General features: G+C 40.1%; 1 protein-coding gene and 1 long non-coding RNA gene across 2 annotated transcripts in view; one reads left to right on the top strand and one right to left on the bottom strand.

Annotated features, from left to right (window-relative positions):
• LOC115401062 (calsyntenin-2) overlaps positions 1-18,176 on the top strand; it is a 333,679-nt gene that overhangs the window by 212,365 nt on the left and 103,138 nt on the right. Inside the window, exon 4 of the mRNA XM_030109215.1 lies at positions 10,631-10,839. Within this exon, the coding sequence (XP_029965075.1) occupies positions 10,631-10,839 (209 nt within the window). The remainder of the gene's footprint in view (positions 1-10,630; positions 10,840-18,176) is intronic.
• Positions 1,517-5,791, bottom strand: LOC115401063 (uncharacterized). Its single transcript, XR_003932855.1, has 3 exons — positions 5,782-5,791; positions 5,488-5,490; positions 1,517-1,646 (listed from the first exon to the last, which is right to left on the bottom strand). It is a non-coding gene; the product is annotated as an uncharacterized LOC115401063 (long non-coding RNA).

The following is an 18,176-nucleotide window of genomic DNA, read 5'->3' on the forward strand; positions in this document are numbered from 1 at the left end:
CAGCGTCTGCCGAGGTGAGTAGCGACAAACCTCGTTAATTTATATGTATGATTAAAATCGCTGCTTTTCAGTGATTTTACTGCAGTTTTACAGCGACACCTACTGGCAGCAGCAGCACACTGCAGATTCTGCTGACTCAGATCTCATTCATCACGTTGAAAGAAACAATTTCAGGAGAGAAAAATACACATCAAAACAAAAATAATAATCTCAAATGTGAGACTGCAAATGCTCTCAGTATCAGTAGGGTTGTTTGCAGTTACACTTTGGTATTTACACTTTGTAATTAACTAAATATACCATTTTGTATATTGGTTACTGGTTCATAATACAATCCAAAAATGTATTATTGTCGTTCTTAACAACCTGATGTTTTTCTATTTGCTGTTGTGTGTCATTTTCATCAACTTACTGAATTGTGTGTTTATGGAATTGATAGGTTGGGCCAACATACAGGAGGAAATTCCTGTCTTCTAAAGGCAGACATGCCAGTGAGAGGAGAGTGGAGCAGCTTTAGGAGCGGTTCATCATTGGCACCACCAGGCTCACCAACATGTAAGCCGACTTTACAGAGAATCACAATTGAACAGTAGTTTATTCCGTCAGATTTGCTTCTTTTTTGTTCCCACATATAAGTCGAAGGGCTCCAGACGGCCATCTGTGGAATGTCATCGAAAAAAATTGATGAGCCAAAAAATGCTGCTGAGAATCTCCATGGCATCTCAGATAACATCAATCAGCTATCTGAGATGGCCATGAAGAAAATTCGGGAAGCTGATGTCCAGCCAGCAGTGGCAGCTTTCACCTGCTTGGGTTGTAAAGGTATGTAGAAGATAAGTAACACAGGGACTTGTGAAGTGCAAGATACAACCTTCAGCTAATGTACACTTTGTATAATTTTCAATGAACTGTTTAAATGTGATATTTCTGTATTAGAATTGTTTGTTTGTATTTAGAGCTGTCATGGATGAGCCCATGTTTTAGACCTGTTGGTGCTCACTGGTGGGGTGTGGAGCCTGTGTGAAGCAGTGAAGCAGATCAGTTAATTAATGTTTTCTCCTTTCTCATGCACTTTCATGTTTTTGCAGTTCTCATTTTTTTAATGTACATAGTTTATCTTGCTGTTGCAGTCAATTTTTGAATGTTTGTAATGTCATTGTCTGAAATATTAAAGAAAAAATATATTGATATTTCATATCCTGGGTTTTGTTTAAATGTGTGGTTCTTGATTCCTTTCTCAATTCATGAACAAACCTTGTCTTAATCTTGTGCTGCAAAAAGGAAAAAATAGCCATCCAAACTCTTTTTCAAGGAATTTTAATGGAAGAACAAACTTCTACACTGTTTTTCTGTCCTCTGATATCTACATTCACTGCTGACATGGATGAGGTGCTGCAGAGCATCCAGAAAGGCCGTTGGGTTATCACTGGTGATGCCATCGAACAGGGGAGAGATGTCACCTGTTCCAGCCTGTTGTCTCGCCTCTTCTGTTGTGAAAGGGTCGACTCCAAAACCTGAGACCCTGGTCAGGGAAGAGCCTCTCTCTGCATCACACCAGTCTGCTGCAAAAGAGGCACAAGGCAGCAGGTTCTCAGGAAGCTGGACTGGACAGCCACCTGAGGCCAGAACATTGGGGATCCCTCCTCCTGCATTGGGTTACAAAAAGGACTCAAGGGACAAGAGCCGCACATGAGCAACTGAAACAGCCTATTAGCAGTACATCATAATCAAGATCTGCAGTGACTGGTCACTATTTTTCCTCAAACTGTCATGAATATAGACAAACTAAAACAAGGGGCATGAAAATGAAAGTACCAGAACTCTGTGAGCATTCCAGGACTCCACAAACCGGCTGATGCCAACACTGGTGACCTGGCATGATAGAGCTGAGACGCAGAATCTGACAACCCCATCCTGCATATCCAGGACCTCCTGGTCACAGATGTGTCAGGCAGGCCTTGATTTTGTAGTTGACCCTGTTATTTACCTACAAAGTTCAATTGTGATTCTCTGTAAAGTCGGCTTACATGTTGGTGAGCCTGGTGGTGCCAATGATGAACCGCTCCTAAAGCTGCTCCACTCTCCTCTCACTGGCATGTCTGCCTTTAGAAGACAGGAATTTCCTCCTGTATGTTGGCCCAACCTATCAATTCCATAAACACACAATTCAGTAAGTTGATGAAAATGACACACAACAGCAAATAGAAAAACATCAGGTTGTTAAGAACGACAATAATACATTTTTGGATTGTATTATGAACCAGTAACCAATATACAAAATGGTATATTTAGTTAATTACAAAGTGTAAATACCAAAGTGTAACTGCAAACAACCCTACTGATACTGAGAGCATTTGCAGTCTCACATTTGAGATTATTATTTTTGTTTTGATGTGTATTTTTCTCTCCTGAAATTGTTTCTTTCAACGTGATGAATGAGATCTGAGTCAGCAGAATCTGCAGTGTGCTGCTGCTGCCAGTAGGTGTCGCTGTAAAACTGCAGTAAAATCACTGAAAAGCAGCGATTTTAATCATACATATAAATTAACGAGGTTTGTCGCTACTCACCTCGGCAGACGCTGAGGTGACTTCGGCCTGGAGTTGGTCATCCGACACAAAGGTGGGAGAGGCCGCGCTCGGAGGTCCATCTTCGGACATTTCTGTCTGAAAACCCCCGGATCGGGCGAAACTGACTGCACAGGTGTGCGGAGATTTCACCTGCAGTCATGCCGCTGACATTCATGTCCACTATTAAGTGGGTAAAATCGTAGACATTTCCAAAGAAAATGCCCGTTTTTTTAATAGTTCGGTGTCGAGAGTGGAGGACCAAAAGCAAAGAGGATGCAGCAGCAGCAGCAGCAGAAGAAGAAGAGAAAGCTCGACTTCCGGTTTTCCAGCAGCGCAAACTTGAGAAATGGTTGAATTAAAAAACGGCCGTATTTTATTTCCCGACTTTCGTTTGATAAACACGTAATAAGCAATCAGATAAATGCTCGTTTTCCGTTTTTTGATTTTCGATTTCCAAACGAAAAACGGGAGACGGCTCGTTTTCCGTTTTTTGTTTACCTTCATCCAAACGGAAATCGGAAATCGAATGGTTTTCCGTTTTTCGTTTACCCATATCAATCCGGAAAACGAATGGCCGTAAGGTACACGGACCCAGTTCATACTGCCTTTCATATTCTTTTTCCTCCTTCTATCCCCTCACCCCAAACGGAATAGCAGAATGCCACCAACTCTGAGCCCGGTTCTGCAAAGGTTTCTTCTTTTTAAATTGCATTTCTGCAATTTCCATTTAAATGTTTTCAACATGTTGCAGTTAAATGTGAAATGCTTATGAAACCAAAATGCAAAAACGATGTGTTTTCACATAAAACACTGTGCAAATGGAGAGTTAGTTTGGCATTACTGATATCACATTGATGTCCAACTTGTGTCTTAAAATAGTGAAACTTGATTTCAGTTTGTTAATGAACCCTTAATTTCTCTGAAGTGAGGATCTGGACAAATTAATCTAAAACAGCATAAAACTTGCATAAAGAAGTTTATTTTATTGTTTCTTTATAACATTATTAGTTTTAATGTGAGCAACTTACTCACAGGATTTCAATAACAGCATTAAGTCAAACATTGTAGATCCAATCAGCATTTTTTCATTTGCATGCTGGGAACAGTTGACTGGACTCTAAAGAAATCAGTCTTTTTATATTATGAGATTTATCTATTTGATCAAGCTTGGATTGTTGGGGAGATACTAGAAATGTTTCCCTCTCTGTTTTTGTAAATAGCCCTCTTTCAGAAATGTTGTCCAACACCAATTTGTAATCAGTGAAAATTAATCCAGTGCAAGTGAAGAAAAAATATGTTCCAAATCTTCTCTGTTCCTGAAGCTATCTGTGGTTTCTGGTCAGATCAGACATCCCAAACAGGCTTCAAGGGGAGGATCTCTGTTCCTGCTTCAGGTTGTCCTTCCATCTGGTGGTCCACAAACATTTAGATACCAATTGGCACTTATGAGCGATAGAAAACTGAAGTAGCTGATCGTCTGTGTTCAGTGAGCTGAAATGTTTTTTTTTTTTTTTTTTTTTTTTGAGGAAATGTTGTGTTAAACTCCTGGGTGGAAGTAATCATCCTCATTCATGAATAAAATTATTCAAATACTGTCAGGATCCTCTCTCAAAATACAGCAAGTTGATGAATTTAAGGTGTCAGGAAAAGAACAGCTCTGTTGCAGTTTCACTAAACTCCCACTGACTGAGAAAGAAACATCTCAAACCTGAAGGAATGAAAAAAAGCATTACAATTATCCTGTATCTACAACACATGTGAAGGATTACCATTAAAACCTTGTAAAACAGACAAACAGCTTACATATGCTAGAAACATGCAGACAGCAGCAGGTGTTTACAGCATGTCATCTGCTTCTTCTCATTATCATTAAAAACCAACAAAATCTAACCATGTTGAGTATTGTCACTCAAATATCAAAGACATTGTACCAAATGTAACAGTTATTAGATGAACCCACAGATGGCTCAGCTGATGTGTCAGGCTGTAAGAATACAGTAGTTTGCCCATAATTCAAACTGAGCTAATAGAGAAATACAATTCAAACTGAAACAGGAGTGACTTTCCCAAATAACCACACCACATTTTTTATTCATCCAGATGCAGATTTTTTCTGACTTTTGATCTTTGTAAAACATCCATTTTCGATACTGCTTTCCCCATGTAAAGCATGTAAAATGTTCTCATAAAAAGGTGACTAATATTACCGCTTGCAGAGCCCCGCATGCCAGATTTATCGTGAAGCCATTCTCAAACCAGCTCCTCGCTTGAATTTAAATAGGTTGCATTTTGCTCACAAGAACAGCGCAACTTCAAGTGCCCAGGCAACACTGTTTAGGATGTATGTATGAGTCAGGGCCGGCTTACACTTTTCAAGTGACAACACGTCATTATTGCGTTTTCATTTCAGAAAACTTTCACATTCATGCGACAGCATTTTAAAAAATTATGTAAGAGCACCATAAACACACACCCAAAATGGAGATGATTTGTTCTGGTCTTAATATGACTGCCGAAACACCTTTCAGTACTGCTTTCTGAAATACTGCAATGACCATGTGGTTCAGCAAAAGTTTTGGCTTTTTTTTTTCACCTAATGACCTTTCATTCCCACCATTTTCTCTTTATTCTCTAGTACTAGAAGGTATTTTATTTCAGTTACATTATTATGATTGATTTTTTTTTTTTTTAATTTTCAAAATTGCAACACTTCAAAAACATTGATTTTTCCACAGAAGATTATCACAATTAAACCTTGTTATAATCAAATATCAGACCATGAAAGCACTAACTCAAACCCTGTATCTGGCGTCTTAATCAATTTGAACAGACGTTCTTGGAATGACTCCTGTCTTTGTTTTATTTAGGGCCAAAAAGTAAATCTCTTTCTTTGTTCAAGTTTATTAAAAGTCTTAAAACTGTCTCTCACGATGCATCTGTAAGATAGGAGTCAAAGATCAGATCATCTGAAGACCTGGAGGTGTCTTGTGCCACCTGTAGTTTATGCTGGACCCACTTTAATGCGCCAAAACAAAACCTCAAAGCATCTCTTTGACGAGCTTCGACCGTGTTCTCCCATCATCATCAGAAATGTCATTTACGGTAGTGGTGGTGGATCATGTGTTCTTTCATCAGCTTTCATCAGCTTCAGTAACACCAGCTGATAAAAGGACACATCATCCACCATCACCAGGTGATATTTCTGATGAAGACAGGTGGAAACATGTCAGAGTTAAGTTGTAAGAACCTACTTGCCTGAAAAGAAGAAAGCAAAATACTTTTGCTCAAATTAAAGGCGTGATGAACTTTATCGATCCAGGTGTAGTTTGAGATTCAGAATATCCATTAATCGAAGTTGACAGATATAAGATTGAATGATGGAAAATTGTCATATTTTGAATGAAGCTGGTTTAATGCTTCCGATCAACAGTGTACGAATGTTCATTGTGGCAGGCTTTTAGTTAGATTACAGCAGAAATCGAGGTAATAAATAGCTTCAATTAGAACGGACGCCTTGGAAATGCAGGAAGTGGGATCGGTCAGCCTTTCAGAGTAAACCATCATGGGATTAAGCCACTGTCTTAATTCGATGGTATGCGTGGTGCATCTGAACCAGCACATCAATCTGATCACTATATTCAGTGTTCATGACAACAGGACAATCTGATAGTTGTGAAGAATTGAATCAGACTGATGACAAAGGATATCATGTAGACATGACCTACTTTACAATCGTCTATTCAACCTTTTAAGCTGAAAGCTACAAAAGACTCCATCAGGCAACCAGAAGATTAAGATTTTAGAAGAAAAAGAGAGTGTTATGAAGCCTCAATTTATGCAAAGCCAGGAAGTCTTTGTAGCTTGATCAGTCAACAAAATGTTGACACTGACAACATGTTTGCTTCCCTTTGCCTACTGAGAGTCAACACTGCTTTCAGAACTGCTTCTTTCTGCCTCGACGTGATCATTTGTACAATGAAGTGGCCTTTGTTCCGCTCTTTTCTTCATCGCACACCAGGAATCAAAAGTTTTCTTTCACCAACAGATCACCAAGGTGACAAAATCTCCAGATTGAGTTTGATGCAGACCTCCCATGATTGATTCGTTCTTAAAGCCAACTGAAATCTAATCTCAGCTTAGTATGGTCAGGAGATATTTTACAGTTTTATATACCTTTAAACCTTCGACATGTTTTGACAGAGTTCCTCTGCCGTCATCAGAAACATCCTGATGCTGTATTTACCCCGCAAGATTTAAGCTCCATTCACGCACAATTTTCAAGTGAAAACGAAAACAATTTCCTTGCATTTTAGGTGTTTGCTTACATGACAGTGGTGCTTAGAACTTTTCGAAAAGGCTGTGACTCCATCTCCATGGAAAGCTGATGAATGTGAATGTTCGCGTAACTCGCCATTGTTGTAGCATGTTGTTATCTGTGTGCACGTGTGGCTTCATTACAATAAGAAACACCTACCAATGGGCAAACAGGAAAACTGCATCATATTCAGCCTTTCTGTGCAAAAGGGCATCGTTTTTAAAACGTTGCTGTGTAACTACAGAACCGTTTTTGAAACGAAAACATAAAAACGATGCGATTTCACCAAAAATTATGTCATGTGAACAAGGCCTCATTTACGTGTGTATGACTGGGGGAGGGGGGGGGTTGTCTTGTTTGTCATGTTTATGTATCAGAATCAATAAATATTGTGTTGTGACACTATTTTAATCCAGTGTTTGACTTTTGGTGATTTTGTGTAGGTTACCTAAAACAGGTTCCTTTGCTGGGATGTTTAAGTTCATCTAAGCTTCAACTTGTTTTGCACATAGTCGTCCCTGTTGATCCACTTTGTGTAGAGGTGTGGGGATCATTTTGGCCCCCCATGGGGAACTTAGACCCCCGCTGTCTTTCTGTGTCAGCCTGACTCATTGTAGACCCCTGCTTATGAGTCGAGGCCGGTCACAGGGAGGGATAGCAGCAGCCTTGGGCCGCGCTTGGCAATCTTCCAATGATATGAAAAAACGCGCACGCACACACACACACACACACACACACACACACACACACACACACACACGCTCACACACACACTTGCCCTGGAGATCTGGGCGTCTGTTTCAACCAGATGTGAGCCATCAGCAGAGAGACACGCTCAAATGCTCACTCAGAGAAATTTTTATTTTTGCAATTATTGCATTTCTATATCATGCATTTGTGGATGTGAATACATAATCGTGCATGAGCTCTCACGCACACAAAACCCTCTCCCTACAAGCCCCCGGAGGAGAGGAACATATGCCCGCTCCCTCACCAGTGGGGGAATGTGGCGAAGCAGGGGGGTAATGTTTATGAGCGGGCATCATTAATATGGCAAAACAAGGCTGGCTGAGGGATTTACTGCACACACCGGCGCTGCTGTCATCTGTCAAAGCTTCACATCAGCATCCTCCACTGCTGTTAGCATCACCATTAACATTTCACCAATCCCGAAGCCTCACTATCAGTCATATGTTCATCTGTGTGTTTGAATCCAGTATTGGGATCCTTTCAAACATCAGGATCAGTAATGTTCCTCAGACTCCTCGTTCAGTCATTTCATGAGGCACTAATAGAGAAAGCCACATTCGCTTTGACTTCATCAAGGTTTATTTTGCAGCATTCATCACGAGATTGCTCCATCAGTCTTTTATAAATCGAACAACAAATGGAAGCACATTTGCAATCACTTTGCAGGATTGATGGTGATAAAGTTCAACTGCTGCCAAAAGAAAACGAACAGGCATATTTGTCTGGTAAGATGAGCAAGTCAGTTTGTGAGAGTTCAGGTGTTATCTCAACACTTGCAATGAGCCTGTTTTTCACTGCTCTTTTCAAAACGGTCTGCAGGCCTCAATAGCTGCGTCTTTCAAGTGGCGGCTTTTACAAAGCGATGTTCCCGCCGATTGTATTCATCAAGCTTCCTCTGAAAGAGCTCGACTGCCTTATTGACGTGGCCGATGTGCAATAGTCTCTAAGCGCCGGCTTAATTTGTTGGGCTTAATGTTGTCAGCTGCAGAAGTTTGCAGACATTCACACTTTTGTGTCCTCGTCTGCCGCCACTTTCCCTGTGAACCCAAAAGGAGGGAAACTGTCAGCACGTTTTCTTCACTTCTTTTCTTGCCGACTGTAGTTTCTGGTGTTCAGTGTGAGAAATTGTGAATTAGGACTCTCATTCATGAAATGTGGCATAAAAGTTATATGACCTATGGAAGAGGAATATTTTATATGCTCTTTTGTGTGAATAGATCTGTAATGGGATATGTTTTTCATTGTCACTAAAGTCTTTATCAAGGCTTTAATCCTCACAGTTTCCCCAACATGTTAATTATTTGTTTACATAGCTGTTAAAATCCAAGACAGCTTAAGAGGGGGCAAATAGCAGATGTGTGAATGCACACAGTGAGTTTGTTCAGGCGACCACAACGTGGTGATTTATTATTATACCAAACAACACTTGCTATATTGACACTCCAGGGACCCAAATATAATTCAAAAGTGACAAAATGAATATTCTCAAGTAAGCATACTTGGTTACTCATCCTTTTTCCACTTTCTTCCTCCTGTTGTTTATGTCATTCGGCTTTCTATTAAATTATGTAGCACTGTGGGTGTGTGTGTGTGTTTGGGCTCAAAAACAAATCCTGTGTTTGTGTAGTCATGACGGGGAGAGATAAGACGGTGTGAAAAATCCATTCCGCCCGAACCCTGCCTCCCTCCTGCTTCTCTCTTCCTCCCTGTCTGTCCACTAAAGAGATATTTACCTCTTTACTTAATAAGATCATTCCACTGCCAATACCATAGCCACTGGATAATCCTGTAAAAACACATTTATAGCACATGGAACAAACTATTACTTTGGCTTTGCAGCCCTGGGAGTCTTTCAAAAGTGCCACGGTGGCCCGTTGCAATGAGCGACAGACGGTGACAAATGACAAAGAAGAATTGATTGCACAATCTGTTGCTTTCCTCCACTGGAGTGTCCCGATGAAGACATGTTAGAGTAATCTTCATGTTTAATTTTTTTTTCTTTAATCTGCTATGAGTCCATGTTGACGTGTTGTTCATGGATTAACTAATAAGCGCAGCTTGGAAACCTTGTCTTGCAAGAAATGGAATAAAAGCAAACTGAGTGTTAGACAAAGCTCAATGTGTCTCTTGGTTACCAAACTCATTCATCACCAGCCTTGAACTTTGCCCTCAATTAGTGGAACCTTTAGTCTTAGAGGCTACTCATTGAATGCTGTTCTCCTTCCTCCTGCTGCACTTTTGTGTGAAGCAGCCAGTGTGGTGACACAGGCTGAAATTGTTCCAGTGTGTAAGGACATCAAAGGCTCGTGAGTAATCTGAGGCGCAGCGTTTGCGAGGTTTGAGGGCAATGGGACACAAAAGCACAAATCAACACATGACCTATTCCTGTCTCTTTAATCACTTTCCTCTTTGTTCAAATTTTCTTGAAGGCCATGAAATGTCATTTGTTAAACAATGTCAACAAACTTGAATCAAATGTTATTTCTTTGATGAAATGGCTGAAAGGGTGTGTCTGACAGTACGGGTGGTGATTAACAACAAATAAAAGCATGGATAGTTTAGTTCACTGACAGGCAGCAAAGTCTCTCAAGAGGTTTTATTTTTACTCTTCACACATGTTAGGAGCACTGAACATTTGCTTAAAAATAAGAGTGAAAAACACGGATTGGATTTTTAGGAATCCGTGGAAACTATTGGCAAAGGGAAGTATCTACAGGTTCCCCAGGACTGGAAAGGAAGTGATCCCTGTTGACAAGGCTTAATTTTCATTTTTTCTTTCAAGAAATCAATTCATGGGGTCAGAAAGCTGATCACACTGTATGCCGATGACAATGTCCTTCAAATACCAAGATGTAACAGTGGACGATGTTGTGGCTACAAGTTCCCTCTAGCACTAAGAGTGTACCTTTATATTGTATAGCCCCATATGAGGTATGGCATCTAAATCTTTTGTTCTTTTGTCTTTTGTCCCTTTTATTGCCCTCCTTCTGTTTACAGGGCAGTGGTGCACATTCAAGTCAACGATGTGAACGAATTCGCCCCCGTGTTTCGGGAACCTCAGTACAGAGCGGCGGTAACCGAGGGCAAGATTTATGACAGCATCCTGCAAGTGGAGGCAACCGACCAGGACTGCTCCCCGCAGTACAGCCAGATCTGTAACTACCAGATCACCACCACCAGCACCCCGTTCGCTATAGATCGCAATGGTGAGTAATGAGGGGTCCAGCTATCTTGGATCTCAGATACTATTATCGTTTGCTGTAGTACTCAAGCAATAACTATCTACAAAGCTGAGTGCATTGCAGGTATTCAAAATCCAGTCACTTGAAGTTTTGGGTCCCACTTTCTCTCATCCTACGACCTCTTGTAGGATTTTAACTTTGCTGGTGTTATTGACTTTACACAAGTCCAAAAACATCTTACAGATCAAGTTTAATTTTTTTCTGCACTTTCTTTGCCTTTCATTTTATTCTAATAATCAATAAATACATATTTTGTTGATAACACTATCATAATCCATCTAGTGATGTCCACAGAATAAAGTAGTACACAGCCATAGTGTATACATCCAGACAGACTTCACAAGCAAAAGCTTATATGCTCTGACAGACATCTCTCTCCAGGGTAAAAACCTGCTTTTATCTTTCCAAGGACAAAGTCCAGCTCTGCCGAGAGAGCCGTCACTCTTCACAAATCAGATCACAGAAAGTTGGTGCACACACAAACATGGAAAATACAGACACACACTCACATACATGAAGATATATGCTCCGACAGCTGAAATGTCACTAAGATTTTATGAGTGTTGTAATATTAATTGAAAAAAAGGCTTTTACAGCAAATGTGCAATAGAGATTTATTATTTTAATTTATATTTCAATATATTCTTTCTAACTTTCATCAGATTTCACCACAACTAGGCTGTTTTTAATGTTGCTTTTTATATTTTTCAGTCAGCTGTGAATCAAATGTGAGTGAAAAGTCCAGCATATGGTTTGAAGCAATGGCACTTGCTGTTTTAATTAATAAAGGGTGGGGTTTTTGGGAGGGCATAGTATCAGCCAAATAAATCAGAATGGTGCCTTTGTTTTTTTCCAAGTTTCCCAGCCAGTTAAAAAAAAAAAAGAAAAAGACTTTTTTTTCCTTTTTATAAATGACATTTCTGTCTGTGCAGAAAGCTGTGATGGTGTTGAAGATAAAAGCCTCCCACTGAGTAGCATAGAAAAAGGAAAAGGAAAAAGAAAAAAACTTGTGACTGTGTGACCACTCAACTGCATGAAGTGAAGAAAAATATATCCTATCATCTGTTCTTTGGCCCTCGCCAATGTTATCCCCCTATGTGGGTAGTAAATAAGATGGAGTAAATAATCATGCTGTTAGGTGTGTAAATCTGGATTATGAAACTTTTGAAATGCAAATGGTCGTTTGAATCCACTGGAAGCACTTGTTGAAGTTAGTGGACCCCTGCAAACAGCTGCTGGCTACAAACACAAATGTATCTAAAATAACTTCCATCAAAGAAAAAAATTAATATGTTGCCTTGGCAGGTTGCTTCTTTTAATCAGTTTATGCTGAAGGGATAAGTTGCTCCATCGTCCAGTTTTAGGTTTGAATGTATGAAAAGTGTGTCGTTGCATTGGAAACCATCTATTTAGATTACTCTGTGCTCTGTTTCTGTAATCCCATCATAGTAGTGCGTCAACAGTGTTTCATAGTCACAACTCATCTTCAGGGTGAGGGGCTCATGCACTTACTTTGGCACCAGCTGAAACATGATGCCCCTTGACTTTTATGACTGCTAGTCAGGCTACTTAAATTTGACTGGTTTCACTGAGATTCCCTTTACGCCTTTTCTGATGTTGCCACGCAGATGCAAGTGACAGCACTATTTGCTGGTTCTGACTGCCAAGAGTTCCTGACTGCTGATGTGTTGGAATATAATATAAAAAGGCTGAGTGGGTTGAGGTTCGTGCCAAACTGCACAGTGAACGATACAGGGGAGAGGCTGCAGCCTGTGCGCTCTCTGGCTGTTTGAAGAGGTCCTGCTTAGCCATTGACCGCTGTGAAAAAGGCTTTGAGAGCTCTTGAACTCAAGAGTACCTGAGGGAGCGAGGAGGAAGATGGAGGGAGGAAAGCAGCGGCCGGCTGTGAGAGTGAGAAAAAGCGGTGCGACAGAATCAGGGAGAGAAATACATCGTATGTTGTTGGAAGTGTAAGACAGAGAAAAACTGGACAATTTTCTTTTAAATTCCAAGTAAAATCCATGAAAACACACATATTGTCTTTGTAGCTTAAATCTCTTGTAGCTGATGTGTTTGTGTAGTCACCGTTGTCAGAATTTTAAGGAGCTTTTTGACATATTGAAACAATTGAAATAGTTTATCAAATACAAGGTAGTTAAATACCTAACTTCAAAACACTATATTGAAAAAGTCACTGACACTACAAGCTAACATGTACAAACAGAATCACCATTCAAAGCAACATCTGGTCTCACCGTCAAGGATGTTGCAAAAAAAGCAACTGTCCAACCCTAACAGGAAAGAACAAATGTACCAGTGCTATGAAGTCCAAATGGTGAAATAAGACACAGCTGGAACAATAAAAAACACATGTAAATAAAAGGTCCCATAGAAAGATAATAGTGAGCAAAATACAACTAGAGGAAAGTGACAAGACAAAAACACAACTGCAAGCAAAAAAAAAAAGAAATCCCGAAAAAGGTATTCGTGGAGACAGGGCTTGGGGAAAAGAAAATAAACATAAAATAGATAAGACAAATAGTACTTAAACGCCATGGTTGTGACATTAACATTATCGGCTTAGAAAATTCTGTTGTGGAGGCTCTCCCATGCCGGACCACTGAATGTATTTTTACCTGTGCTTTGAGAGTGACCTGATTGTGACACACTTGATGAATGAAGGGTTTAGGATATAATCACACAGGAGGCTGCTCTGTAGCTTTGGATTACAAATGTCAAACATACCAAACATTGCTCAGATTTCCAATCTGGCCCATACGATTACAATTTAAACTCTCAAAATTATAGATATTAAATGGAGTTTTTACTGAAGATAAACTTCTGATTTGCTAATATTAGTTCTGATTCAGTGTATATTGCAGTTTTTATCAAGAGTAGAGGAAATGTCTGAGTATCTTACTATCAAAGCCATCCTGTGAAGGTGAATTTGGAAAAACATGAATGCTTTAAGCAGCTAAATACATCAAATGGAACAATATCTCTCCCCCACTATGTTTATCACCAAGAGGCATGAAAAACAAAAAAAGTAAAAAAAATAAATAAATAAATAAATAAAGTGAGAATTTTGCCTATTTTCCCAATCATGCTCAGCTTTGTTCAAGTTGGGTGAAAAGGATGCAGTACATTAAATTTTTTTCCTGATGACTTTTCACCAATTTGAATTGTAATAAAGGAGATAATTTAGAATTGTACAAATATTCTTACTTTGTTCCAATTTTACAGATTTGATTCGTTCTACTTTAAAATTGTCTTTGTGTGCTCTTTGTAACTGAAACCGTTTGACACCTCTGCTTTAGTTTATGATATTTTAAGACAGGAACAATTGCAAAAACTAAGCAAAACGTAGAAGCTGGTGAAGTCGCTGCTCCAGACTTACCTGACTGATGTCTTTACTGATACTGAACACTATATATTTAAAAAAAAAAAAAAAAAAAAAAAAAAATAGCTAACATGCTCGGGGCATTCACCATTACCTTTGTGAAAGCCTTTGTTTTTAGCTGAGCTGTTTTAGAAGAGTTTAAAACTGTTGAGAAAGAACATGATTAACCCAAATAAAAATGGAAGATTAACGCTTGCATTGTTTTTTTAAACAACAGGTCTGTGGTAAAACTGAATTGTAATTACATGAGCATGACTGAGGAAAAATACAAAGACCGTTGCAGAGATGGTTTTTATGTTTGTTTCACCGTGGCTTTGACAGGAAGGCAAATGGAGAGTGTGAGATTAAGGGTTAAATGGTTATTTACCAGCTGACCACCCTTACCAGAAGTCACAGCACGCACTGGCTGCTCACACCGATAAGTTGATGCAGTAATTGAAGGAGGAGGAATGGGAACCTCTGTCATGCAGAAAGAGGTGTGTGTGTGTCTATATATAAATATATATGCCACACACATGTAATTGTGTAAGTTTGGAAAAAGAGTAACAGTGTGAGCAACACAACAGATCAGGCAGCAAACAGGGAAATGGGATGGAGCTGCAACAAAAAGAAAAACAAAGTGGTGAGACAATGATGTGCACTGAGAAGGGAGACGGGACGGGCGGACAGGGGAGGAGGAGGAGGAGAGGAATTTTAAACAACTCAGAGGAAGATGGTGAATGGGCGATGAGGAGGATGGGAAGGCGAACAATACCACCCACATATGAATTACAGCTAATCCTCCTCCTTCTCGCAGTATTCAAATAAACCACATTATCAACATTCAACTCTCCCTGCACCTCTCTGCCCACAATACAAAAAAACCGAAGGAGCATCCAGGCGGTAATACAAGTCACAGTAACTCATTCCTGCTGCATCTCAGCTTCCAGCCGACGAAGGCCAGTAGTGTCATTTTTTTTGTTTTCACTGCACTTAATACTCGGCAAAGCAATCCTCAGACTGCTCCTTCTCCCCATCCCTCCTGGACCTGGCTGCGTGTGTAGCATAGCATTGTCATTCGGTTGTAGTGGAAGACTCATCAAATATTAACGGACACATTAGGTCTACAAGAGTTCCCTTTATGCACTCTGCTCAGCACGAGAGAAGACGCTGGCTTGGAAAATGGGTTGTGGTTATCAATGAGTCAGGAGGCTTCCGGTGACTGGATGTGGTCTGGGTGCTCAGTGTTCTGTAGAGATGAGAGGGCTATTAGTTTCTGTGAAATTGCCCAGTGCAGCAATGTAATATTACAAAAGTCCTGCCACATTAACTTTTACACAAAAGCATTTACACTGGTCAGTCACCGCAGTAAAACTTTCCAATGCAGTGACTTGCTGAGCCAAAGACTCTTCAGACCTTTTGATGCTGTGTTGTTTCAGGCACCACGATAATGTTTGTTCCTTGTCGGCCCTCCACTAATAAAGCTTGGTTTCATTGCACATTCCATAACTTCTCAATCAGATATCAGAGACTGTGTTAAAGCCATGCCCTCCTTACCTGAGACCAGTTGAAAATATTTTTTGTCCTGTTAAGACAGACTTTTGCCACCAGGGAATAACATTGCCATTAAGCCAACGACCAAGGAAAGACTTTTTCAGTTTTACATAGACGGCATGTGTCGACAGGGAGGAGACCTTTCACTTCCTTTGTATCCACACAGCGGTTAACCTGAACTGAACCTCAGAGAACCTACGCCCTCGTCACGTTGAAGCAGAAGCGCCTCCTTCGTTCCCTGTAGATTCAGTGCTATCACTCAGCCTTCGAGAAAATTCTGAACCCAATGTGGAATAAAGGGACCGAGTACCCTCAGAGACATTTCCACTGGTCAACTCTCCGACCACCTCCAGACATCACTTGACCTCACTCCTGCCTTTGGAAGATGAAGAAGACAGTGACATTGACTTTGATTCTTTTGTATTCATTACTGTCCTTTCAGTGGACTCCTTTTTTTTTGCTTTCTGCTGACTTTCTTATTTCATCATAACTAATGCACATGCACCCCAGTGATTGTCATTCATTCATGGTATAGTCAGAGGCTCAATAGTTGATCGTGTTTGGATCACTGATTGTACAGATGGTGCCAAAAGCTGTGCTGTTTTACTGTGTCGGATCTTGTTTATGAGATTATTAAAATTGGTCATTTTTTTCTTGTTTACATTACTTTCAAAATACAAATCTTTAAATGTTTCAATAATATATTCTGAAAAGAGGAAAAGGTAAGGTATTCCTTTGTTCTATCACTAGTATTAATGATGCAGCGATTATTGCACAAGATCACGTCACACACGGTTGGCAGACTGTGACGACTTACAAAGCTGAATGCGGAATCGATTTTCTCACATAAAAGTGCAGGTGTGAATTATCCCTCATTGCTTGGATTTGTCACTAAGTGGATTATGTCAGACTAGACAAATACAACACAAAAAGTCTAAATTAGTTTGGAGGAAAGAGGTATCAGAGGACTTCATGTTTTCAAGGGATAAATCCTTTTATCGCTGTGCAGAAGAAAGAAAGAAAGAAAGCAAAGGAATCCAATTTGAACACAGCGCCATAGTGTCATTGTTGGAGTTCTAGGTGCTCCTACATTAGCTTAGGCAATGCTAAAATGTATGATTTGTAATGTATTTCTGCCTGACACTGCATTGTCGTCATGCTGCACTGGACTCCAGGGCTGCTTCCTCCACCCAGTTTGCTTTCTCACATGATTGTTTCATTCACAATGGTCACAATGTTGAATGGGGGATCAGAATATATTTGAAACAGTAAATGCAAAAATATCGTCTTTTTCCATCTCGCAGTTTTCTTTTTTTGTCAAAGCTTGAATTCGCATCATTGATGTTGCTTCATGACTGCAGCGATAGATTTCAGCAGGTCAGGGTTGACGTACCCTTGAGACCCTGATCTGAAGTAACACGAGCAATGGACTATATGAATGCACTTGCTGCTTTTTTTTTTTTAATGGCATATCTGTGTTGGTATATTTCCGAACAAAAACGGACAATTTACATGAGTAGAATATGCCACTTTCAAGTGCTTTCATATGCGTAAGCCTTTTTCTTATTATGCAGCAGTTTCTTGACCATAATACAGCTAAATTAAGTGTACATACATCTGCAAAACAGGGCCGTGTGCCAATAAGCAACTCCTGGAATTAGGATAGTACTGTGTTTTTCAGTACATTGTACAGGTGAGGCTTCACTGGTGTTTATAGGTTATGTAGACTTGTTCGCTCTAAATGCAGTGCTTTGCCCCCATCTCCTCATGGTATTAGTCTGGCTAAAGCTGGGCATAGATGATGAATGGACTGGTGGAGTTGTCATGCAGAGTTTCTTTGTCACACAGAGGCCGTTTCCATCTCTGAATTCCACTCTCACTTGGTGCATGAATTGATTTGTTCATTCTGGAGAGAAGATTTATTTTCTATGACTGTACCAATCTGTTCTGTTAATTGCAAAGGACCAAAGTGCAAGAGCATCCGGCTCTTGAAAAGAAAATGAAGCAGCTCGCTGATGTAAATTTTGACAACAAACCTACGATTATTTAACAGCCTATAAGTCTTTGAGCAATGTCCGTTGATTATTCATTCATCTTCTCTATCTTTGGGTCACAGAGGTGCTCTCTAGACAGGCGGTCACTCTGGGACAACCGCACACAGTCTCATTGACACATAAGGTCAATTTAAAGCAGGAGTCAGCAACCTCAAGCAGGGGCCCCACAGTTGGCATGCCCCAGCATAATATTCACTGGCATATTGGCAAAGGCCCCCTTAGTATGCATATTGTTTCCAGTCAGCTGTCACTGTGGTAAGCCTGGGATGCAAAGAACCAGTGTGGAGCTGCTTGTATTGCTTGCAGAACTTCTT

The sequence above is a fragment of the Salarias fasciatus genome, chromosome 14 (genome assembly GCF_902148845.1).
Source record: "Salarias fasciatus chromosome 14, fSalaFa1.1, whole genome shotgun sequence".
Lineage (NCBI taxonomy): Eukaryota > Metazoa > Chordata > Actinopteri > Blenniiformes > Blenniidae > Salarias > Salarias fasciatus.